The sequence below is a fragment of the Xiphophorus couchianus genome, chromosome 11 (genome assembly GCF_001444195.1).
Source record: "Xiphophorus couchianus chromosome 11, X_couchianus-1.0, whole genome shotgun sequence".
Taxonomy (NCBI): domain Eukaryota; kingdom Metazoa; phylum Chordata; class Actinopteri; order Cyprinodontiformes; family Poeciliidae; genus Xiphophorus; species Xiphophorus couchianus.
Window position 1 is genome coordinate 18,443,712 of NC_040238.1, and position 26,515 is coordinate 18,470,226.

The window sequence follows — 26,515 nt, forward strand, 5'->3', positions numbered from 1 at the left end:
GATACAGAGCGCTACACTACTCAGCATAAGCTGTACCGAAACATCTGGTATCCTTAAAAAACAGGCGTAAAAAGTTGTTTGACGACAGGAAAACGGGAAGACTTTACCTAATACATTTTCTACAGCTAAGAGACCACAAAAAGGAAGGAAAGAAGGTAAGGTAATTAAGGCATATTGATTAACTGCTCGAAAGCAACACAATGTTTGTGATTTTATGGTTACATGACTCTGCAGTTTGCTAAGAAAACAGGAAAAACAAGGACAGGATCACAGAAGACCAGAGCAACAGAAGAACAAGAACGTACAGAAAAAGATGAAGAAGATTAATAGGAAAGGTGAAAACAAGGAGATTTTTTTTTTCATTTATTTTAAAAACTGCTATGACGACCGGAGTGTGCGTCACACATTCTGTCAAATAAGCAAATGAGAAAATAGCAATGTTGTGTGATTGCACAGTGGTGCAGTTGGGTGTTTCCTTGGAGCAAGAAGGAAAGCATTCATTAGGCTTAAAAGATCTTAAAAAACAACACATTATCTAAAGACAAAATCTGACATCTTTCAGTGAGGAAAAGGTTACAAAGTCATGTCTGAGGTTTTAGCAAGGGTGTAACAGTGACCCGTCCAGAAGGTTAAAATAAAGAACCCAGAACAATATGCAATTGTTGAATGGTTGTGATTCAACAATAAGAAAGAGACTGGGGGAAATTGTATATATGGGAGAGTTTCAAGACAAAAACCACCAATACAAACCACACAAAAGCCTGTCACATATTTCCAAAAAACATCTTGATGTTGATCCCTAAGAACTTTGAGAAAATACTAATGGCACGGCCTGAACAAGTTGCCTATTTGATTGAAATGACCTTAAACTTAAGCACAATTATGTGTTGAAGGGACTATGTAGCAGAACGATGATGTGACGTACAGCAGGAAATTGACCACTTAATGGTTAACAGAACCCAAAGTGAAAGCTTTGGTTTGGCTTAGTCAAAGTCAAGATCAAGTGTGGCTCATTTTAAACAATCTCTTGGACCAAACATCCTCCTCAGCAAAATTAAAACACTTGTTACCAATTTTCACAAAAAGCAGATGGTAGCCATTATAATGATTAGCTGCTTTTTGTATTTACTCAGGTTATCTCTGTCAACTAATATAAACAACTATTTTATTATTTCTAGCAGTGTAGGACTTCTGTCAGTAAAACATCCACCAGCCTGGATAAGAAAATGTTTCTCAGTCATTTCTAAAGGGTCAACAAAAATATTTTGATGTTTGGAAGAATAAGAGGGTGTTCAGAGTTACTCAAGTACTGTATGTTATCGGGTCTCATTATAAAAAAGCTAATTTTACTGTGTTTATTGAAATTTTTGAAAATAAAAAAAATGTCTGCATCTAAGTTCTTTTTTTTTTTCTCCAACTTGCAGAGGCTGGTTTTAGGGTTATCACACACAGAAAACCAAAGCAGCAGAAGGACAAGAGCGTGCAGAAATGGACGAAAACGACTCCTACGAAAGGCGTAAACAAGGACGGTGGGGCTCCAGCTCAGACCACATTAGATGGACGCTTATTGGTGAGAAACAGCAGCATGTCACTGTAATTTAAAATCGCTGTACTGACCGTAGTTAGTTATTTATCTGCATGTCCAGCTCCAGTTACACTGTGTAGATAAGCCGTCCCACCTCTACTCCGTCGACATCACAGAGCGAAATCTGACTTCTGTAAGATTTTTTTTTTTTTTTACACTTTGCATTTGATCTTCTGTTAGTGACGATGACTAAATAATCTCCTGAACTCACGCAGGTCGAGCCAGAAGAGCTGAAGGCCTTCGTAAATGTAACCTGCATTGATGCAAGTGATAACTTCCTCTCTTTAGGTGATTCATTTCACACTGATTCGTCTTCAGGTAGATTTTCTTCCTTTTCTATTCGCCGCCTAAAACCCGGTCGTCCTCTGCAGGATCATTCAGCAGCTTCACGTCTTTGAGAGAACTCGATCTGACTATGAATAGAATCAAAAACATGGATTTTGATGTTGCTGACTTCCCTCATTTAGAGGTAAGATCGCTTTAAATACAATCTAGGGATGTGAAAAATAACCATTGATTGTAAAAGTATTCAAGTCATTTCAACTTCTTCATGTTTTGTATTATACAACCACAAGCTCCAATTTATTGTAATAGGGTTATGGGTGATAGATGCACATGAATTTGTGCATAATGGCAATTTTTTTTTTACCTATATGCAAAATGCTACGTGTGGTGAAAAATCGACTACACACAACCCTGAATAAAGTGAAAAATGACAGCATCATCCTGTGCAGGTGCCTTTTTTCAACAGACCTAGTCAAAGTCCAAAACTAAATTTAATTGAGGATCTTGATAAGTAAAAAATGCTTTTCAGATTCTCGTCTGAAAATAGCTCAGAGTTTGAGCTATTTTTTTTTGACACAATTCAGTGTCTACACAGACAAAGCTGGTAAGGAAATACTAAAAAAAAAAAAAAACGACATAGATCGAAGATTGTGGTTTTAAAGAGACAAACTGAGAAGGTTTTAGGATGTGAATATTCCTAATGCAATGTGCTTTAATTCTCACAGGTCTTAAATTTGTCCTTCAACAACTTACAAGCAGAGGTTTTACTAAACTTCGGTCAGTTTCCACGTCTCAAAACTCTTCATCTGACCGGAAATCAGCTCAGCTGTCTTCCTCCCAACTTTGGTCCCTCACACAGCGACCAGTCTGACATGTAAGAACATCAGAGACAAAATAGGCTATTTATAATATTTAAATGTTTCTGTTTAAACTTGATTGGCTGAACACGTGATGAATGTGCTGTTTTTTGCTGACTGCTCTGCAGCATGTTATTCTGTCAACACTGACATCCTTTTATGCCATAAATCTAAACATAAATCCACTCCAGCAGTATATTTCTTGCCAGTTCAACCCCACACACTGAACATACGAGTATATTGGCCACAAACTCTGAAGTAGTTTTAAATCCGACCAAAAGGTGGCGTGCAAGTGCACCAAATTTCTATTTCTATTTCAAACCATCTACTCCAGGGGTGTCCAAACTTTTTGCAAAGAGGGCCAGATTTGATCAAGTGAAGATGCCCGGGGGCCAATAGTTTGTTCGGACATTTTTTGATTTTTTTTTTTTTACCCCTCCAGGGGGTCTTTTGTGGGCTCTAGTGTCCCTTATGTGACAGCAGGCTGACAGGAAACAGGGAAGGAGAGGGGGGAAGACATGCGGCAAATGTCATCGGGTCCGGGAATCGAACCTGCGACGGCCGCGTCGAGGACTCAAGGCCTCCAAATACGGGTCGCCCTACGCCACCACGGCACGCCCTGGACATTTTTTAACTACAAAAGTTTCATGCAAATACACAATTTTCATTGTCACAATTATCTTTATTTTTCAAATGACAAAAAAAAACAAATATAAGCCACTCAGGCAAATGAGAACAACTCTAAAAACCCAAATTCTGCCTTTCTTTCATATCTGGAGAGTCAGATAACATTGAACAAACTGTATGAAATACCTTAAATTTACATGAGTTTAAAAATATCTTTGCCTCAAGAACATTTTAAACAGGAGTTATAAGTAATGCAAAGTTGTCTGTTATTATTAAATCTTAAAACAAGTGAATTTTGCTCGTCATTTACTATATCTACAGGTTCATAACCAAATCTTACTCAAGAGTTTAATAAAAATAAGTGCCATAAATCCAAGTGCATAAATGTTCTTTTGGCTCTTCACTGCTGATAGTGACAGACGTTGCCGTTCAAAACACTCAGTTTCATGTCCTCAACTCTCAGTGCTACACTGTTACTGCCAGGCAAACATTTTTCTCAAATTCTTGCTTCTTCTCAGGGCAAAATGTTCTCCACCATTTTCATAACACAGTTTTGATAAATGTATCTTCAGTAAAAGGTTTGCCATGTTTAGCTATTAACATTAACTTCGTAGCTGCTTTGGTGGTATTTTCTTTTGACTCACAGGCCCTCGTGAAGAATCGCTGTTGTGATGCCAGTGCAGCTTGGAGCTGCTTCACTTTTTCAGCACGGTCACTTCCTGTTAGCTTGTTGTATGTGTTAGCATGTTTAGTCTGGTAGTGTCCTTTTACGTTGAAATCCTTAAACAAGGCAACCGTCTCACAAATTAGACAAGCACAATTGCCTTGATTTTCAGAAAAGAAGTATTGTAATTCCCATCTCTCTTGAAGGCGGCGGCCCTCACTGTAAACTTTCCTCGTTTTCTTTGCAGTGGCCATGGCAGAAATGAGTGGAGAGCGGTTCGCTGCATGGAGGCAGACTGATAGTATTAAAGTGGTGCTGCCACCATTTGGTGAAAGGAGGAATTACAGTTTCAAGTTTTATGATTTATTTATTCTGTTTCACAGTGCAGGCGGGCCATAAATAATACATTATAAGACCAAAGCTGCGGGCCGTATGAAATCTGACCGCGGGCCGTGATTGGCCCCCGGGCCGGACTTTGGACATGCCTGATCTACTCTGATACACTTTAAAACTTCTCAGAGCTGGAATTACCAACCTTCTTGCCTACATTATTTAAATTTACTGTTTATTGTTAGTGTGGGCATAAATAAATCTTATAATTGAAACAAATTGTAAACATTGTCTTTTTTTGTTTTTGTGCTTGCAGGCTGTCTGAAGAGGGAGCCAAACAGTTTGAGGCTCTTGAAGTCCTGATGCTTAACTACAACAGCCTGACCTCTAGCGTCTTCTACAACCTCAGGAACCTGAAGAGGTCTTTATGCGGTTCAGTGTTTGTTATTTTATACCTAATGCAAACTCCTCTTATCATCTACTAATGTTGGTGTACATTGTGCACAGGCTGAAGCACCTAAACCTAGAGGGCAACCATATCACAGAAATACCTTGTAAGGAAGTGATGGAGAGTTCAAAACCCGCTTTGAGGGAAGGCGAAGAGGAAGGTAAACAGTGCAGTTCTCAATCCGTGAGATTAGGAGATTGACTTTTACCTCCATTATTATCATCATCATCATCATCATTTTACCGCATAAATGTGGTAAAATTCTGGCAACCACAGCTGCCGGTATTTTACCGTAAATTAGAGACTTTTTTTTTATTTATTCATTTTTTTACAGTGTAATGATGCAAAACTCTATGACTGTGAGGAAGATAAACACAATCCTTCATCTAGTTTTTTGTTTGTTTGTTTGTTTTTACGTTGTAGCTAATTTGTAGTAGACACTTCCTCACCTGTGAAGATCAATGGCAAGTTCTCTTGTCTTTCACATTTTGGAGAGTGCTTATTAGGGAAGGACCTTTGTGTTGCTTACCCCAGGAAACCAGAGAGTTTTGCATCATTACACTGTAAAAAAATGAATAAATAAAAAAAAAGTCTCTAATTTACGGTAAAATACCGGCAGCTGTGGTTGCCAGAAGTTTACCACATTTATGCGGTAAAATTCTGGCAACCACAGCCAGAGTGTAGTTAAGTTATGGGTTACTCAATCCATAACTTAACTATGTAACAAACAAATGACAAAAATGCCCAAAAGTTATTTTATAGGTATTGCAACATGTCTCGAGCTGTTTTGAAATAGCAGTGGAGCTCACGTTGGGCACATCATCAGTCAATCACACACAAACAACAAAACACAAGTGTGGATGGCGCTGTATCATTAAAATAAATAAACCAGGAATATCTCACGATGTCTCCCTTTTTAGACATCGAGTCTAAAATCGACCACCACATTGAGATTATGGAGATCCTTCACGTGCTCAGGGAGGACAGGTGTTCCAGTGTGTTACTGCCTGAGCTCCAGTGCCTCAATCTGGCCGACAACCAGGTGAGCGACGCGTCTGTGTTTCAAACCGTCTGTGGTCGTCGGTCACGTCTCATCAGCGTTCTGCCGTCAGATCGCCTCAGAGGAAGCTGTGGTTCCTGCTGCTCTTTTCCCAAAGCTCTGTGAATTACATATCCACTGCAATCCTCTAACCACACAGAGGAGAGGTATTTCTGCATTGTGCCAGATAGTTGTCGAAGGCGGTTGCTGGATTGCTCAAATTCATTTTCGTGTTTTTGTCTGAACCCAGGAGAAACGGCTTTACTGACTTATTTCCTTCAAGACAAGCTTGGAATAAAGATAAAGAGAGAGAAGGATGAAGATTTTCTACAACCTCCCCTGAAGGTGTGTGTCTATCCAGCATGGAAGGTGGGGTGTGTTCTGCATTGACAGGAACGTTGAATATTTGGACTCATGAAGACAGAGTGACCAAATGAGAGATTTTATTTCTCTACACGCAAACTCCAAAATTCAAACATGAGAAGAATTGCTGAGGTTTACATATCACTTTAAGTTTTGGGGGGTTTTTTTACTTTTATCATGTTACAACCCAGCATTTCAATGCATTTTATTGAAAATGAAGTTCAAATAAACATCTGAAAAGTGCGGCATGTATTTGTGTGCAGCCCACTTAAGTTTGTACTTCACAGACAACTGTTGCTGAAATAACACCGTCTCTCCCAACTTTATATATCTATAGCCAGAACCTTTGTCCGTTCTTCTCATCTCGAGTTTTGCAACAGTTTTTCTTCCAGGGTTTGTTGTCCTGCTTGGCATTAAAACTTTGGCCCAAACTGAAGTTTTTTGCAGCCTCTAACGTTTCTCTAACTTCTTCCATTGCCTAAATTAAATCCACTCATCTTCCCATCAGTTATGTTTTGTACTCAACAATCCTGTAAACCTGAATTCAGCTGTTGCTGGTACTTTGTGTCTTTGTCCTTATTTCTCAAGATGTTTTAAAATCATGTTTCAATTTCCCTCCACTTCACAATATTTGCTGAACGATCATATTAAAACTGAGTAAGCCATGCTGTGGTTAATGGCTGAGACATGTTTGAGTTTACGGACTATGAGCAGTAGATGCATAATGATTGATTGATTTTTTTTTCCCCCCCCACTGAAGCCGTCAAAGATGCCATTTAAGTCGGATTCAACGTGTGTGAGTCTCTTTCAGGACAAGAAAAGAACAAAAAGTGATCTGAGAACAATACGACCCGAGGACAAGAGTAAAGGCAAAAGTCGGGAAAACGCAAAACGCTTCTTCATTACTCAGGTTTGTGCATATTTACTGTTTTAAGATTTCAAATTCTTAAGCTCCCAGTGGGTTATGTCAGATGACTCCCCCTTCACACGTTTTCCTGCTATGTTCACAGACAGAAGATGAAGCTGAGCTTCAGCTGGCTTCTTCATCGAATCAGAACGCATCTGCACAAAACAGAGCCTGTCCGGGACGACCCGTACGCTACGACATGATAATGGATGTAAAACCATTTCCCTGCATCGGTGCGCAGCGATAGATATGGTTCTCTCTCTCTGCAGCTGTGTAATATCCTGAGAAAACAAAACTCTGACCATACATCCATCCCGGAGGGAATCGCTATGTGCCTTTTGCTCTTTTCCTCTCAACAGGAATTCAAACAGCTGTTCAGATGCTGGATCAAACACTAAGGAATCTGAACATCTACAGAGACTCCAAACCCAGACTTGATAGCATCCAGACGCCATACAGCGAAATGAAAAAGAGGGTTTGATTTTCCTTTTCTTTTCTTTTAAGCTTTTCACATGCACATCAATGCTTCCAGGCTGTAAAAAAAAAAAAAAAAAAAAAAACCAATGTGCTGTTCCCTTCTTCTGTTTGTTCTGGGAGCAGATAGAGGAGCTGCCACCTCTGAGACCAATAAAGCAGCCGATCCAAAGGGTTGAGGAGTTACTCAAGGAAATGAAAGACAATAGAGCAGCAAAAGTTGTTTCCTTAGGTATGCAAGTGTCTTCTGAGTTCTCGACATATTTTAGCGTCCGTTGCCGTTTAACATTCACACAACCGCCTCTTGCCAATAAGACGTACTTTCTGCCTTACTGGAAGAAGTGTAAAAAAAAATTTTTGGCATACAGTGGCAGAAATAACTTACCCAATTCGATCTCACATTATTATCATTGTGTCTTTTCTGGGCAGGCAGTGTTATTCACAACAGAGCAGCAAACAGTAAGGACCACAGGGAAGCTCTGTTTCTGCTGAGGGAGTTGAAGAAAACACACAGGATGGTCCATGACAACACAATGGAACAAGAAGCCAGATTTCAGTGTGAACATCCACATTAATACACGCTTTTCTTATGCAGGAGCTTTTTTTATTATTATTAGTTTTGACCAGATCTGGACCCTGATGCTGTTACTGTGAGTGGAGTGCAGTGAAATCAATCCCACATCACAGACAACAAGACATGTTGAGCTTTTACTTATGCTTCATTTAACAACAAGTAGATTCTGCTCAGTTAACAGAGACCCTGAGAACGATATGGAAGAGAAAACCATAGATGGCATCCAGACAGTTCAGGTTGAGCTGTAGAGAAAATGTGCCTGCAGTTGTGACTTCATCTGCAGAAAATGTATTTATCTTAAGCTGTCTTTTTCTGACGGTTCGGGGCAGCTGCCTGCGCCACATCTGTGATCGCAGTTAGTCTTCTAAATATGCATTATAGGCATCAAGCAGAACTTATTTTGGCGAGAGTTACTTTTTATTACTTGCAGTGTGAGCAACATTTGTAAGCTTTGATGTATTTTTCTGCCTCAAGGAAACGAATCATGGTAAACGGAAAAGGCCTTCCTTCGAGGTCTGCGGACTCATTCAAGTTGATTCTAATCTGGTATCTGTTATGATTAAAATGTCTTGTTGGTTGTATATTATCCTCTAACCTAATTATTTACAACCCGTGTTATCAGGACGGAGCACAAGCACTTTGGAACTGGAAGTGCTCGAGACTTTGAACAGACCTCTGCGCAGCTCAGTATGATTTATGATCCACATTACCGAAACAATCCCACTTTGGGTTCTGGAAAATTAACAAAGACGCCTTGCGACTACAAAAACCAAAACCTCATGCATCGTATTACAGCAGCCACTGATTGCAGCTATCTTAAATTTCCAGTCGTGTTCTGCTCGCGCCGTTCGTTCGCTTGTTTGATTTCACGGCTCATATGATTTCCATTATTTGTCTTCTGAGCAGCTTGCAGATGTGGAATGCACATCCAGCCTCAGCGGGATGAATCAGCTTTAAGCGTCAGGATATTTCAAGTGGGGAGTTTTGCATGTTTACATTCATATTTATATTGAATGTATAAATATTTATCTCCTCCTGTTTGTAATGAATAATAAATGAGCTGTAAACACAAAGTGTCCATCCACCAATCAGGTGCATCAATCTCAATTTGGAAAAGTCTCATAAGTTGTCAATGAAATTCATGCGACCAAAAGCTTGAATTATGTTTTTACTCAAAACTAAAAAACTAACTGAAGCACAAAGTCTAACAGGTTAGTAAATATATATATAAAATGATTTATTTAAAGTTACTATTGTCCTGAAATAAAAGAGGGACATAATAAGGACAAATGTTTCAAATTCTCAGCTGTAAACTGTTTATTGAGGATGAGTCAAACTAAAAAATGAAAGCTGATGAAAACCTCTCAGTCAGCAGCGTTTGTGCCTCTGATTCTGGGAATAAAAAGAAGATTTATTTGGACTTTGATGACATGTTTTAACCTAAGAAGGTTGATTAATAGGCAGGGAGAGGGGCATAATCGCTCTCCTGCGGCTTGAGCTCATTTATTGGTCAATTTACTGTGAATGAGGAGAGTGAACAAAACTCCCAGCATCACCAAGCCGCAGACACCCGGCACTCCTGTCCACAGGAGATCCCATTTTTAAAAAAATATGTGCGTTTGCTCATTTATTTCAACATTTTGATTCTAAAACCACTCAAGAAAAAGCCATTTGAGAAAATGTTCACAAACAAGATGCATTTATCCCCCCACACAGTGAGTCCAGCTCATAACACAATCTACAAGACAAACAAGCTGTTGCTCTAAAAGTGATAATAATGAAGAATGTACCGCTTTAATTCTTGTGTGAAAGCTGCGTCTTACACTCTGCAGTTCTCTTGTGCAAGAGTTTGTTGTACACGTTTATGAGCTCCTCAGTTCTGGCCAGTGATCGGTTCTACAAATGGTTTTATTTTGCGAGCGCGCTCCTCGCCTCAAACATACAAAACACTCCAGCAACCTTCCAGGAATTAAATTGACCCACTTGTGCACATTAAAATGACGTGCCAAGACACAAAACCTCCTTTATTTGCTCATTATGACCCACATCAGGTGGTTTTTAAACTTCCTGCAAACACGGTAAGATGAACCAGTTGATGTCTATTGTGTTCAGTCCAAAACAGACACATTTCCATTTTCCTTTTTTTTTTTTAAAGGTGGGTTTAAGGCAGAAAACCTGAGAAAAATTATCTTTGAGAATCTAATAAGAATGAATTATAAAAGAATGTGTCTATGCTAAGAGGATCATTTCAAAGCACAAGATGATCCTCCAAATAATCCTAAGCATTAGTTATCGTTTTCACTGCAGCACTTTCAGCTAGAAGACTAAACCCATTAAAAGTACCAGATGAGAACATATGAAACTCCAATCATGCTGAACAAAATTGACCCTTTGGAAATGTTTGGAAGTATGTGGGGGTTTTTTTATAAGAAGCATAAGATGAAATTTCACATATTTCACTCCTGAAGTTGAATCTATTACCTTATTTGTGTATTTTTGCAAATGAAATTTAAGCTACTTAATTGCCACAGTGACATTATATTCCCATCATGCAGCGAACTCTCGGATGGATGGGATTTAGTGTCGTGATGTAATAAAGGAAAATGCACATTGTTTCAGTTTGCGACTGGTTTGTTTGCCACCTTGAGGGATTTTTCCATTAATGTTCCTGCGTTGCCTATATGAACAAAAATCTGAAGATTAAAATACCGCTTTTTGGTTGAGAAAAGAGAAAGCTTTGAACAGTGAATCTTTAAAAGCGGAACAAAGGCCGACGACTTTATGATGCTTTTAAAACTCTTCGCCCTGCACTGCAGCTTTCCATTAGGCCTCATCTCGAAATTTATTTACAAAACTAAACTGTTTCTGACTGCATGCATGTCACATGAAGCTATTCATACATCTTGGAACATTTTCAGCTTATAAGTTACAAGGTTTTTATTTTGTTGCCATGCCAGAAACAACGGGGGGTGTTTCTGTTCCACTAAAGTCTCTAAAGTGAATAAAACAAAACTGAAGTCATTGTATTTGAAAACCAGGCCACCTAATGGAGCCATCGTTTAAATTAAACCACACAGGGGATGATGGTTTTGTGGTGAAGTCCATAAAGTTTTTTATGTCCCTCTTTAAAACTCACTTTTTTAACTTGGCTTTTTGTTTAACTTTACTTGTTTACACATTGTCATATTACACTTTTTAAAATTATTTTTATCTTGCATGATACATGTTGCTGGTTGAATTTATCTACGCTCTAAATCACTTTGGTCAACTTTGTTGATTTTAGATGTGCTATAAGAAAAAACCTTTTTAATGTAGAATTGGAGAGATTTTAAATGAGATACCAACTGAAAGGCTGAAGAGTGAAGTGGAAGGCAAGTTATTTTTCAAAGTTTTTATTTTATTTGCAAATTATGGTGCTTTGGAGATTTATTTTATTTTATTTTGCATTAAGGGAATCTTGGCTGATCCAATCCTTCCAAATAACCAATTAAAATAAGGAAATGAGAACAACAAACAGGGATACCAACAGTCCTCTGACTGCAGCCACTAAACCGATAAAAATTCAAGTTTGGAAACAACTGACTGATACAGTTTTTCATCTGGGGTTCATGCATCTCTTCATTTTTTATAAGCCGCCCTTGGCAGCTACTGATTGGAAAACCACCACTAATTACAACTGCCAGTCCTTTGGGTTTTAAAGTCTCAGTATGAAGAGACGATTTATATATATATATATTATTTTTTGTGCAAACCAGGTCAAGCTCAGTCAGACTGCAGTGGATGCTACATCAAAACAAACAGACCTCTGCTGAACTTTCTCTTCCCCTCTTTCTTTTAGCACGAAGATATGATGAGACAAGTTAATAACTGGAAACACATTTTTACCCGTGCTTCTTTGTGATATAAAAAAATCTGGCAGGGGAACTGGAAACTCCATCCAAGAGCAAAAAACAACAGGAACAAGGTTTAGAAAAGCAACGGTGGTCTGTGCTTCAGGAAGGCACATCTTTAAATGTATTTTCATTTTTTTTAAATCCGTGTTACACGTGTGTGAACATGGGACAGTTTAACTGCAGTTGCCGCAGCAATCAAGATTGAAAAAATGTTTGGGTCTGAGTCTCAGATTGAGAGCCAGTAGCTTTCAGAAGAACCCAGCAGAGGCTCAGACATCAAATTTGGCTCCGGGGAGAAAAGGCTCAAATACCTCATCAACACTCCTCATTACTAAAAGTGCCAAATGAGTTCACCACAGGCTGGACCTACTCATTATGTCTTTTGAGAGACAATTGAACTGTAACACACTTATCGTGTCGATGCTGGAAAGGCTTCGGACTCTCTGAATGGGGCCTTTTATGAAACGTAGGCCAGAACTGTGAAGCTGTTCATCGCAATTCAGCCTCTCATCCTGTGTGAGGAGAGGAAGGCTGAAATGTCTTAAATATGTGCCCTGCTATTGTGCACGATTTCCTGGAAAGACTCCAACAGTCAGCTAAAAATGATCAGAGCCAGCTCAATTAGCGAGTGGATAAGAACTGAGGGGGGAAACAATCTGCTCGATAGATTTCGGAAGTATTTTGATGAAGTATAAACTCAGGGGTTCTGCTGAGCACCTTTATCAGCCATGAAAGCAAACACATCTATCAGACTCAATTAACTTAACACAATTTGGCCCTCTTGGAATCAAAAGACTGCCCGCTTGATTTAAGTGCTTCAGTGCCTCTCAAATACTGGCAAGGAACAACTTGAGCTGAAATTTGTTTGCAAGATTTTGATTGCTGCAAAAACAAGGAGAGGTAGAGGAGTAAGGAACGTGATCTTTTCCTCGCTCTGCGTGACGCCCTCTGATTGTCTCGCCTTCGACTTCGCATGCAAAAACAAAAGTATGACTTTTACAATACAAGCAGAAATGTGTCGCCTCGAGTCGAACATTTTCTGCTTTTTCTCTCTGGATCTGGGTGAACAGGGTGAGGAACTCATACACGGAGTGTGTGATTTATACCCACTGACTGCCCCCGGCTGTTTTATTTGCCCGAGCCAAGACTAAGCATGCATAGCTGAATTGGCCCACAGGACTTATTCAAACATTCACGGAATGCCAACTGGAGGGATTTTCTGCAAAAACGACAGATAACAAAACAAATTTGCACATTATTTACCTTGATGGGAAAGGATGCGCTGGAAATTGACACTTAAAGGAGTGAGGTTTTTACATAAGTGAAATTAGATGGATAAGAAAGACAAGCTGACAGCTGCTGCTTAACAGACATGCTGCTTAGACTGTCAACTTTACTTTCAGAGTATTATTGCCAAAATAAAAGTGGTGGGTGGCATTACTTTATGTTCCACATCATGAGTATTTGTGTATTTACAAAGACCCACATCTGTCTTCTTTTGTAAAGTGGAGCAACAGTTTGCGGAAACACATGTACAGAGCATCACTTTAATCTCTATACAGCAGGACTGGAGTTTGACACCCCTGCTCTATACAGTCACCCCCTGTATATTTATTTAAACTTTATTTAAACAGTATGATATAACATTTTCATAGTTTTGTGACCATAACTTTGTGAAACCTTGGAATATTACAAAACTTGCCTACTGACCACAACCTGTCTGATGCCTCCATCCATGCAAACCGAGTCAAGCTGGTCTGATTAAAAACTAAATAAATGGATTTTTATTAAGGGAATTGTTCAGAAGTTTAGAAGTGAGTTTGGGTAAAAAGTTTTAAAGGTTTGAACTTTTTTTTTTTACCTGCGGTAGATCGCTCTCTTGGTGTCTTCTTTTGCAATGAATTCACAATATTTGGTTTCAGAGGCTGAAGCTAAAACAGCAGCAAGACATGTGAGATCATTCCTTTTCACATAGTTAACGTATAAAAGTACTGGCATAGAAAAGTGTTTAACAGAGAAATGAAGAAAGTACAGAGAAAAGAAATATCTTTGTCCAAAATAAATCAGTCTTCTAAAATAAATCAGGTCATTTTTATAGTCTCGGGTTAGGTTCAATTAAGTTGTCATGATTCATTTTGATTTGTTTTGCTGAGTCCTAAGTGGACCATTAAAAATCCAACCAGACTCATGATGACTGAACTAAAAAACTAAACGCACAATAAAGAAATTTCACTTGCAGTTCCAAAAATATTTAGACAATTTTTGACTCACCTATTGTCACTCCAACTAGATTAATCATCTCCCATATAGCGCCTACTACAATCAGGAGACAGCTACTGATGCAACTTAGGTTATGACATTATTCTGTGATTTCTAGCAACTTATAATAATTTACCTTACTGAGGAGATGAAACTGGAGTTGTTTTAAGAGACTGGATGTAAAGTTATCTTGTCTTGCAATCATCTTCAGCCTCCAGCATCGGCTGAATTTATGCAAAATGTCGATGCAAAGATAGTATTTGACTGCTCATGAGGAACCTCACTTCAGAAATGCTGATCTTTTCACAAAAGCTAAGAGTTTAGTACTCTCAGCGTAAGTTGTAAGTTGTTTTGTTTTGTTCTCACAGTTTTCGGCCATTTCTTCTTCTCTCTGGGCAGCGAGGAGGAGAAATGGCTGCAATCAGCTGGGTCAGAGAGCAAGCACAAGATAATATGAAAGCTCTTTTTTTTTGTGAACATAATGAAGCCGTGGAGGGGAAGTGCGTCATTTTCAAAATATTGGTCCATGCCTTCGGTGAGAGCTGGACAGAACTGTCTGATGCAAAGTGTGAAATAAACACAGTGGGTCATTGTCTAGAAGGGAGGAGGGCGAGTGGAGGGAGGGAGAGACGGGGAGAGCATGTCGAAAGTTCACACAGAAGGGAAGCAAGGTTTTTCTGAAGAGCCCGCTCAGTCGACTGGATCTGCAGTTGCATGGTGACTGAGTCATGGGAACCGCAGTTATAAACTGACACCTGTTGATCAAGCAGGGGCTGCAGAAAGACGGCACACAGAGCGGCCGAGCAGAGATCCGCCTCTGGTGCCAACAGTTCACTTCACAGGAATGGTATTTAAAGGTTAGGACATCGACATGATCAAAAAAGAATCGCTTCGGTTGGTTTATGTTGAATCAAAACTGATACCCCTTGAGGGGGCAGATACGACAGAACAGTTATTAACCCCCGAAATAAAGGCGATAAAGGCTTCTGTGGTGCAAAACAAAACTTTACACCAAAGGAAGACTTTTCAAACAAGCCAGCAAAGACGGATCTAAATGAAATCATGACCTTAGTTTCGTGGGGAATATTTTAAACTCTCTAATAATCCTCTGAATGTTTTTTTTTTTTATTGACATCTTATTCCATTTATTAGTCCACATTTGTATTTGTTTGCAAACATTACAGGATGGGAGCGCTTTTACATGACTGGTTTAAAGATACGATCTTCTTTAATAAATGCGCATTTTCTTTTCATAGACATTTTTGTTGACTCAGTAATGCAATTCCTTATGCATATTTGTCTTTTCTTCAGCCAAAGTTTTAATGTAAAAATAATTTTTTAATGGTTCATAATGTAAATTATCCATTCTTGCTCACTTTATTGCGATAACTCAAGGAATTATTTACCATGGCTTTGTGGTTCTGTTTTGATGTATGCTTTCAAACCAAAATAACAATGGAGGAAAGTTATTTCATTTTGTCTGTGTGTGTAAATGCTGTGACTGTTTTATTCAAGGTTATCTTGCTTTGACAATCTCCCGCCAGCTTGTTTTGTCGGCTCCGATCTTTTCTCGGCTTAAAATTTCATCTGATGTTTTAACTTCTGTGTGGTTTTCATTTCTGAAGACTTTGTGTTGCTAGCTTCTCAGAGACCTGCCCACAAGTATGTGTGTTGTTTTAGTTCAAAATCCCTGTTTGGTTTAGAAAAAAAACAACAAAAAAACAATCACGATAAATTTAAATCTTTTGGTTTGAAAATCACTGAAGCCATTTTCTGTATAATGGCTTCACCCTGGGCAAAAGAACTGTTCAAATAAATGAGTAATAAGGCAAAGTTAATATAACACTCATGCCAATGATCTAGCAACTGTGCCTCTCTTGAATGTTTCAACTCGATGCCACCAAAAATATTCCATCTCTACCAAGAACACGGCTTATACAGATCTAAAGAGCTTTGCTTAATAGAAACCTTGAGGCGATAGTGCTGCTGGATCCTTTGTGCTGCAGCAGGCAGTGTGCAGGTCTGTGATGAATCAGCGACTCTTTGTTAAACACAGCTCTGAGCAGGAGGGCACATCTTGTTTGAAGCACATACTTCCAAGGGGAACATACAAGAAACAGCCATGAGCAGTCAAACGCTGGTTTTTAATGGTGTAAAATATTAGGCAACACTGTATAGTTCGAAATAGCTGCGTGAAGTACAAAGTACGTTCAGATATATCGCCCCACAGCAAACAATATAATTACTGAAGACGTGTGAAAGCCGGCAGGGTTTAAAAATAACCCAAATCTTTCTGCTACATAAAAGCGGTTTTAACATCAGAGGGAGGGTTCTCTTACAACCCTTCACACAGTTTTGTACTTTTTGAAAGCTACACATAAAAGCTACTTCATGAAAAAATAAAAAATAAAACATTCAACACACAAATACGCACAGCCAGAAACCGGTATACTATAAATAATGTGACAAAACCTTGGCTAATATTTACAAGTGATGAATAACAACCTTGTTCACATGCAGAACAAATTGTGCCTTCTTTAAAGTTAAATGCAAAAATACACATCAAAAAAATTGTTCAAATTGTTTGCTGAAGCAAAATTCCTCTCAAAATGTTATTGCTACAAAAATAATGTAACAGGCTACAACTTGCACAAGTCAGGTACAACATAAGTGATTCATTACTCCTCTAAACCAGAGGCATATCCAGAAATCTTTCAAAGGGAATCCTAATTGATGGCGTCTGATAAGGGCAAAATGTGATTTCCCTCTTTACAGATTCCTTCTGGCTTTACTTTTGTCTAAAAGTTTCAGATCACCCAAATGGATCCCAATATCAGATAATCCGAGTAAATGCAAAAAGCATGGACGTCCAGCAAGCAATCACTTCTCATTAGCTGAGGGTCCAGAACCTCTGAATGAAGCAACACATAGAACAAGGAGCTGGTTTCTACCAGCGTACTGGTAATGTGAACAGAATAACACTCCTCCGATTAAATTGCTCAAGCTCCAGAATGGATATAAAGTTAGACAGGGAACCTTCTTTCATTGCGCTAGCAGGGTTTTACCTTTAGTCCTGAGAGTGTATGCTAAGCTAAAGGAGCGACTAATGAGCATCAGGCAGGATGACACATCAAAGATCCTTAAATATGGCCCCAAAAGAGGAACTGCTAAATGTCTCTGGCAAGAAAATCTCAATATGCAAGAGTAGCTCCAAGTGGAATCATGATGATTTTTACCTACAAAGTGCTACCAATGGCTGAAGGAAAACACAAAGGCAAAACTCATGGCAGCAGAGGAGTAATAAAAATCAGGTTCTACCGCACTAGACAGGAACAGAGAGTTTGGCTGTGAAGAGACTGAAACGGTCAACGACATAACAGACTTCTGACCAGAAAAGTAAACATGGGATGTCATTACCAAGAGGCTGAAATAGTGCACAAGAACACTTGTGCACTAAGTGCTAAGTCTGGGCTGAAGGTTTTGCTGTCAAAATGGGAAACACCAACAAGAGTAGCTGAGAATAATAAGTCTGAGACAGGAGATGGCTAACCAGCCAGAGATTATGATGGTGGAGTAAGAAGAAAAGATGCAGAAGAAGAAAACTTTGCAATCCAAAATGAGAAATCTGAGAAATACCACTGACGGAAAGAGAAAACAGAGATGTTGTGGACAGTAATGAACATGAAAGGGTGAAAGTAAAAGGGAGGATAGTGGCAACGGATGGTAGATCATCCCTCAATTGGTGGGTTGCTGGTTTAATTCTGTCATTATGTCCTTGAACACAATGGCTGCCTGGCCTGCTGATGGTGGTTAGAGGGTCCAGTAGCCTGGCCTCTGTCGCTATGCCCCAGGGTAGATGTGGCTACTACCCAGTAGCTTGCCGCCATCAGCATGTGAATGGATGAATGACTGAAGGTAGTCTGTAGCACTTTACGGTCCTCTAGATTTGATGACACGCTAATCAAGTTATCTTTTAGTGGCCCGAGTATTGCCAGTGGTCCTGGTCTTGGGAGAATTGAGGCCAGAAAATGTGTAGCCCCCTACTGGTGGTGCTAACGGCCCTAACACCAATATCTGGGACCAGTCATCACACCAGAGCTGCCACTGTGGACATGTTACGACCCGATTGTCCAGCCGTCATGATCTGTCGTCTGTCAAAATCGCCTCAATTCTTATAATTACGTGTTTTTTCTCTTCCGACACATCCAACGTTAAGTACACAATGTTAGCATTCCTGCTATCCCTATTCTAATATCCTGTGTTATTAATAAACTCACTGCCAGGTGCAACTGCAAAGCGGCATTTTCCATTTTACCTGTTGTTGGTCATAATGTAATGAGCAACAGGTGTTTACAGCTAGTGCAATATGTCTATCGTCATCATATTCTTAGCTTTAAGCCTAATTTATCAAGTCTAATAATGTTTAGATTTATTACAAGAATCGTAAACAACCAAGACGGATGTCAACATCATCACTGTTTGAAGATACCAAACAAAAATGGCAAAGATGCATAAAAAACTTCAAGAGTAAGAAAGTTCACTTTCATAAATAAAATAAAATAAAAAAAACAAGTGCAGCTTGTATGAATAACATATGTCTTTTGATATACAATTGAGTGTGAATACTGATATCACGAGTGGTTGCTATGGTGAACACAGGCCTTCAGTTTGCTTTGGATTCAAGAACGTCACTATTTCCCGAATGCCGTTTCCACAAATGGTGGTCTGAGAAGCTCTGCTCAGGTTTTCTCCCAACGCTTTAAATTTTTTCCACGTGTCTGAAAAACAAACAAACAAACAAAAAAAACCATTTAAATTTACTTAAATAAGAAAAACAGAAACTGAGCAACATGTGTCAAAAATACCTATAGGACTCATAAAGCAAGTAAACAGAGAGATTTTATATAGTCTCATAACGTGATAATCCACTAATTGGTTTCTAGATTCTTTTCCTTTCTGTTGTTGTCAAAACACAAACAAGAGGATATTCTTAAAAGATGTGAGTCCATTCTTCCAGTCTTTTGTGGGTGGATTTGCTCATTAATCCAGATCAGCTGGACCTCGTTGTAAAAATCAAATGCTGAAGCGCTTTGCTTTTCTGTGTCAGGATTTCTGGTTTTGGTTTTCGGCTCCTCTTCTCATCTAGTCAGCATCTACATGCTAACTGGTTATTTGGGAGCAACCCAGGAAAAGCGCATGATTTGTATCTGAAGTGTTACAGAAGATGTGAAGAACTGTTTGTGTACAGTTCTTCACACAGTAATTACTGATAATCAGTAATTATCAGTAATTACTGATAAATGTACCAGTAATTACTTTGATATATTCTTGACGGGCATACTCAAATTTTAGGTTGGATTCTTATTCCAACCTATAATTATTAGTGAAAAATATGCTGCTGTAATAAAATGTGAACTGTTTTTATCATTTATATCTAGAAGTGGACGACATTGAATGTCAACCAAACTAAAACAGCATTAGGATTTGTATTCTTTTCATGCACGACAAAGCATGCGATAACTTTAGACAGTTGTCTGCAAGCCATTGAATGATAATTAAAATGTAACAACCTTGAACATTTATATATTAAATATTTTGACAGTAGATGGAGAGTGACCTTCCAGATAGTTTACCATCATAATTGCATCATGAATGTGTTTGAAAACATGAATAAAAACAGAAGAACACAAACCTTCATTGAGAGCGGTAAGAAGAGTGTAATTTTCTGGATGATCTGTGATGTCTTTCCTTTGAACGTCGCCAATCTCCATTATTTGTAAAATACCTAGACGAGGACATTTGCCATGTTTAAACTTTTCAGGTTGTCAAACAAACTTCAGCAAAAACAAAATGTATGACGATTATTATTTCATTTATTTATTCATTTCATTCGTCCCTCAAGTTGATTTTTATGCATTTCCCCTTCCTTTTGATGAAATCGTCACTTGAAAACTACTTTTTGAATTTATTCAGGTTCCCTGACATTAAAATGAGCTTAATCTGAAATAGTTAACTTGATCACAAAAAGTAACAAGAGAATAAACTTAGAAGCAAATATGTTTTTCCACAACATTCGTATCGACAGTTCTTTACTACACTTTTTCTGTCAAGTGAAAACAAAATCTTTGAACAAACACAGTTTAATACAATCCTATCTTCTGACTTTCGCAGACATATTTTTTAAAAGTATTTTTTTTTTCTAGCCCACAATACCTTCTGCTGTGTTCCAGGCTTGCACTTCAATCTCAGCAGTGCTTTGTCTTTCAGCAGCGATGATTCTAACCGTGTTGGGAGAATCAACTTTCAAGGCTGGTTCTACTTTATACACCAAAAGGTTGTTTTTATACCCAAGATAGCACTCTGTCTGGTTCATTTCAGCTTTTCTCTCTGCAGAGGAAATAAAAAACACAGGGAAAGAGGTTGAAAGGATAAAATGTTTTCATGGTTCTCAGTGTAATCACCCCGTCGTGCCTGTGAGTCACATGTACTTTTACCTGGACAAGTCTTGCAGCATTTACCCGCCAATTTTATTGGATGCTGGCACGGATACTGGCTCGGACACGTGATGCGCTTGCAGTCTTGGAGGCCATCGATGCAAGTGCAAACGATGCATTCCAGGACCTTCCCCAAAACTGGATGCCACATGTCTCCATGAGAGTACGTCTTGCCGTTGTATAAACACACTGAGGCAAATAGGAAACATGTGAAGCGCATACGGGAACAATCGTAAACGTGTGAGGAACGTGCCAATAAATTCAAACGGCCACATACTATCTTTATGTTTGCGCATAAAAGCCTCACCTTGTTGGTGTTTCCTCTGCAGCAAAATCCTCACCGTGGTCTCCGAGGCCCCTCTGAGGTTGAGCCTGCTGAGGCTCAGAGCCCTGGCAGAGACCTTCGTCCTGGTGGCACGGTCCGACCTCACCCTGCTCTGCTCTCCAGAACACTGGTCGACTGAATGCCTCTGTTGTGAATACAGACATAATGAAAAACAGTTGGTCATTAATTCAGCTGTTGGCTCAGCTTGCTTTTCTCCCCTCTGACTGATAGCTGCGGGAGCGTCACATCATGTCCTAAATCATAAAAAGCTGGCTGCCGACGTCTGAAATGCTCACATCTTTTCCAGCTACTTTAAAAGGAAGAAAAGTTGCCAGTAAGGGTAGTCGCTGTGGCCAAACGGTTTGTGGAAGCTGAAGGGGGAAAAATGGAAATCTTTGCCTTTAATCTCTGGATCAAACCCAGTACCTCAAAAAATAATCTAAAGAGTAGAAATTGATAAAAACACAGAGGATCCTCGTCAGGAACTAAATGCTCTTTTTATTAAATTGCATCTTTCATTCCATTTATAGTTCCAGCTTTTTATATGTTATCATGTTACAACTATTTACCTTTTTGTATTTTTAGATCATCTTATGAGATAGAAAAACACAAAGTAGAGCATAATTGTGCAGCAGAAGGAAAGTGACATTAAAATGTATTTTATAAATGAAAAATATGATGTGTATATATTCAGCCGCCTTAAGTCTGATACCCCAGTGCAGTTCTCGTCGGTGTGACAGATTCTCAGCTCCTCTATGAAAGCAACAGGGGTCTCATGTTTCACTTTCCTTCCACTTCACAATTCATCCATTTCTTTTGTGTTGGCCTATCTAACCTACATGATGTATTTGTTAGTAAGACGATTAAAATGTGAAAAAGTCTAAGATACGATACATACGACGCCTCTGTTCAGCTGATGGGTTCCATCCTCGGCGGACGATGCGCCGCCGCCGCCGCTGCTGCTGCTGTGGTCTGAGAAGGAAAAAGCAATTTAAGTTTGAAACGACATTCAGACTGAAATATCTTTTATTCCTGCTGGTTCATTCCAAGTATTTTTTTTTTCCGTGTATGCTTTGTAGCAGTTGCATGATTCATTTTTACCATATAGTGCAGCTTTTCTCTAGTTTCTAATATGATGCACTCCTTTAGTTCAATGCCAGTTTATTTTTCAATACCAATGAACTTGCCTTTTACAATCAGTGTAGATCAGACATGTTACAGAATTATAATCCTTCCTTAATGTTACACTTACATGTTTTTAAAGATGAAAACAAAAAGAAATGTGAATTTTTTAATCCGACTGGAGGAGTTTGGCTACCTTTACACACCAAACAGCAGGTATCTGGGAGAGAAGCTGGTGAAGAACAGGTGACAGGTTGGCATGTTTTCAGAGCACAGAAGATATTTCCATTCTGTGAAGAGAAACGAAAAGAAAAGAAAGGAAAACAGAATCATCACCAAAGTTTCCAACTTTGAAATAATCATCATAACCTGATTTTTTTATTTAGTTATATAAAGTATATTGCATAAAACAAAAGAAACGTGATCTATGTTGAATTTGGTTATGGCAAAAACAAAACTGCAATTGAGAAATCCAACAGATGGAGGAAATGTGACACAATTTCTCTGTTGTACAAAAAAAATATGACTTGAAACTGTTGGTGCCGAGTTTATGGTTACACATTTTCAGATTCATTAACTTCTCACATCAGGTGGCCTCGCGAAGAGCGCCACATCGAGTTCAGCTTTGGCTGCATTTCTCTGCTTGTCCTCTGGTGATCACAACCGAGCGCGACTACAGTGAGATGTTTTCACCTTCTGCATGCTGTTAATGCGATTCCACAATGTGCCTCCGCTTGTAGAGCGCAGCATTAGCAATGGCGGGCACAGATGGCAGGGAAAAAAAATACAATTATGATCATATAAAAAGAAACAGTGTGCAATATTAAAGTTGTTCTGCACAGTTTCATGTCGCGTTCTACATTTTAACCACCTGAGGATAAATAACCTAGAAATGATGGCAGTGCAGAGATCCCAGCGGTATGATAATTCTTATGTCAAAAATGGATTTTACAGCTCATTTACTTGCAGTTTTTGGTTTACTGTACAATGCCGTATCTATTTGTTGATACACCTGGTAAAAAAATTAATTAATCAATCTTCTATTGCAGCAGCTAAATCTTATTCTTAAAATTAGGAGGAAAAAGTACAACTTCTATATTGAATACATTTGTTCACTGAGCAAAAAAAAAAGGAAATTATGTTTAGAAATGATTGTTTTAAACCATATCACCAGTGCACAATTATTAATTATTACTATTCAGAGCAACATCCTCATCCAACTAAACCACTCAGCTCCAGTTTCCTGCCGGGACCTGAACATCCAACATGCTGCTGGATGTTTTCCTCTGTAATTACTTTTTATTGTTTTATACATGTATATCCTTTAACCAGAACATTAAAAATATAAAAAATCTTGATGACTCTCCTAGACTTGGGTGGAACTTACTGAGCATGTGCACATGACGCACTGATTGCTCTGCCTGGATGAAAAGAGGCCCTGGGTGGTGAAGGTCTCCCCTGGCTGATAGACAGTCCCGTTGTGGCTGCAGGTTTTGACTGGCGCCCTCAGTCCTGCGGGAATCCTGGGCTCATCTGAGGAGGAGGAGGAGGAGGACACGTCACACACGCACCGTCATTGCGCTTCTCTCTGGCGCCCGGAGGTGCCAACGCCCCGGAGCATACCTGTGCACCTTGGACAGCACCGCTGAGGCTCTGTCGCGGGGTTCTCACACGTCAGCGCAGGACACTTGATTGTGTTACACTTCACATGGCCTGTCTGAGGGAAGAGGTGACATGTTTAAAAGCCCCTTCATCCACCCACTGTCCTTTACGGACTGAATCCCCCTGGTTTGGGAAAAGTACCTCTGTGCAGACGCAGCGCATGCAGAACATGTATCCAAAAGGCTCCAGATAGGGGTGCCAGCTGTCTCCTGGTCTGTAGGTTTTGTCTTTAAAAGTACAAACCACTCCGGAGCCTGAGTGTCACAAATAAACCACCGACATTTTCCCTCAAAACAGAAACCTCGTCACATTTTTTTCGCAATTAATACAAATACTGTTTATTATTATTATTATTATTGTTAAACTTTTATGACAGAATAGGTTTAACAAAACGCCATATGTGTGGCTCAGATCAGAGCTGCGACACGATCCGAGCGGAGCCCCACTTTTGTCTCTTTCCTGGCATTTTAAAAGCCTCCGCGCGTCTGATCGGGATAAGAAGATAAAAGGTCATCAACAGAATCGGCTCCTACCTCTCCGAGGTTTCAGCTCCGCGGATGGAAACCACATGATGAAAAAGAACAAAAACTTAGGCTTCATTTTTTCCCCCACATGTGCGTGACCGAGTCTTCGGTGCGCAATACATGTGCGCTTCAGTGAGACGTAAAAAAAACACACACAAAAAAAACAAAAAACTGCAGGACTGTGTGAAACAAAGATTTAGAGGAAGAACAAAAAAAAAAGGAAAAGAAAATCGGATATTTGTCTAGGTTATTCTATGGCGCCTTCTTCAGGAGGCAAATTGTGATGACAGTGGAGTGAACATCAGGATTGTGCAGGCAACGTCCAAATATGGAAAGCAGCAATGTTTACATAAAGAACTGCTTACCATTTTGTTGCTCTGAACGCAAATGTTTGGGGCTCTGAGCATTCAAAACATACAAAGCATTCATATTCGCCAAGTTAAGCTAAAATATGAGGAGACGGGTGATGACAAACTAAGAGTTACACTGGGAGCCAAAAGAACAGGTGTTCTATCTGTGCTACCCATTATTCTGTCCTACCTTGTGGTAATGCGCATGCGTACGTCGATGCTATGTCACGTACTGCTTAGTCATCAGATACGTCCTACCTGCGCACTAGCAAAGACAGATAGACATAGCTACGGAAGAGGATTAGGGCCACTGGAAAAAAATAAATAATTCTAACTTTAATTTTAGAATTCTGAGAAAAAAGTCATAATTCTGAGATTAAAGTTAAAAAAAAAAAATTCCAGTGGCCCTAATCCTCTTCCGTACATAGCTTTCTATCCATGCAATGGTAGGAAAATCTGACGTGAAGCAGCTTTGCGCATGCGTGATTCATTTCCAATGTGGAGAGAATGGGATTCAGTTCATTTCAATTCAAATCTATTGAAACCATTAAACAATGCTACATGTGGAAAAGCAGAGAAAAGGCTTTTCTTTTGTACCTTTATTTAGTAAAAAGTTCATGTCATATACACAGACACCTACTTTGCATTTCTGCGACTACAAACAAGAAAAAAATAAAAATTGATATCAGACTGTATATCAGAGAAATTCCCCATAATAATGTAGGTCAGTATAAATCAGTTTTCACGTATTTGTTTATGTTTAAGCCGATGTGTCGTCTGGGAATCGAAAACTCTAAGATCAATTTCCCCTTTTTATTCTTGAAAGTGGGGTCTCTGTGTGCAGGTGAGGTTTTCTGAATCAGGTTGTTGTGGGACTGGTCACCTGTCAGAGTGGGAGGGACTCACGGCAGCGTGGGAATTCTGGCTCTTTTTAGAGAACCGGCTCTTTCGGCTCGGATCAATAAAAAGAGTCGGCTCTTTCGGCTCCAAAGCGGCTCTTCAGATTTTATTTTTTATTATCCAACAGAAAAATGTTACAAAAGGAATGAGAGCTCATAGTCGGAAATGACTATATTCAACAGCTCTTCTTCTGGGTCAGAGTTAAGTGAAATGTGCATTTTGAGTTTTAAAATACCACATGAGTTTGTTATTTGGCTTTTGATGGTCACATTTACATATTTACCTACGGAAAATTGATGGAGCAGGAGCTTTTAGTTCAGAAATGTTTCCATTTTGTCTGGGAAATTTTCCCAGACCTGATTGCTGCATTGAACCAGCGATCAGAAAACACGCCTCGGTTACATATCAGTTTGCTGCTAGTCTAAAGTAATGGGTTTAAAATATTTTCTTGTTTTTTTCTTAATGTGTTGCTTTAAATCTCAGGCTCTGAAAGGAGTGAATAGATTATTTAAATCCACAAGTGTTTAAGCTGAACTGAACTGTCTTACACTAAAGACTGAGCATGAAAGAGAATTAATCCCAACCATAGTTATTGTTTTAGTATAATGTAGAAAATATGTGACATTAGTTACACACAGAAAATGTACATTTTAACACTCTTTGTGACTTATGATGGTATAAAAGTAGAATAAATAAGCTTTTTACTTCCTTATATTCTGTGTTGCTCAGTGGACTGAGAGACTGCTATGATTTTTTTACCCCTCCATCTATGGGAAGCACTGTGCTGCCATGACTCTGTGGCATAATTTAGAATAACAGCTGACAGAAAGTTC

At 39.1% G+C, this 26,515-nt stretch overlaps 2 protein-coding genes across 5 annotated transcripts; one reads left to right on the forward strand and one right to left on the reverse strand.

Annotated features, from left to right (window-relative positions):
- Position 1: 1 nt before the first annotated feature.
- Positions 2 to 16,705, forward strand: xrra1 (X-ray radiation resistance associated 1). 3 transcript variants are annotated; one of them, XM_028031056.1, is made up of 17 exons: positions 2 to 155; positions 235 to 335; positions 1,425 to 1,570; positions 1,647 to 1,718; positions 1,801 to 1,873; positions 1,957 to 2,054; positions 2,596 to 2,744; positions 4,665 to 4,769; positions 4,856 to 4,956; positions 5,717 to 5,838; positions 5,909 to 6,002; positions 6,086 to 6,204; positions 7,010 to 7,108; positions 7,209 to 7,338; positions 7,465 to 7,580; positions 7,706 to 7,811; positions 8,009 to 16,705. In XM_028031056.1, exons 2-17 carry the CDS (start codon positions 314 to 316, stop codon positions 8,152 to 8,154), a joined length of 1,698 nt encoding a protein of 565 aa, XP_027886857.1. In that variant the 5' UTR covers positions 2 to 155; positions 235 to 313; the 3' UTR covers positions 8,155 to 16,705. The 3 variants fall into 3 exon arrangements, with proteins under 3 accessions (XP_027886857.1, XP_027886859.1, XP_027886858.1); XM_028031058.1 differs by having other exon boundaries at positions 3 to 155; positions 6,086 to 6,180; XM_028031057.1 differs by having other exon boundaries at positions 20 to 155; positions 251 to 335.
- Positions 16,431 to 24,596, reverse strand: chrdl2 (chordin-like 2). 2 transcript variants are annotated; one of them, XM_028031060.1, is made up of 11 exons: positions 24,442 to 24,596; positions 24,050 to 24,162; positions 23,870 to 23,963; positions 23,634 to 23,779; positions 22,443 to 22,536; positions 22,023 to 22,096; positions 21,107 to 21,269; positions 20,794 to 20,988; positions 20,519 to 20,692; positions 19,998 to 20,090; positions 16,431 to 19,083 (listed from the first exon to the last, which is right to left on the reverse strand). In XM_028031060.1, the coding sequence occupies exons 1-11, from the start codon at positions 24,506 to 24,508 to the stop codon at positions 18,950 to 18,952; spliced, it is 1,347 nt and encodes a 448-aa protein (XP_027886861.1). In that variant the 5' UTR covers positions 24,509 to 24,596; the 3' UTR covers positions 16,431 to 18,949. The 2 variants fall into 2 exon arrangements, with proteins under 2 accessions (XP_027886861.1, XP_027886862.1); XM_028031061.1 differs by having other exon boundaries at positions 20,800 to 20,988; positions 24,442 to 24,592.
- Positions 24,597 to 26,515: the final 1,919 nt, after the last annotated feature.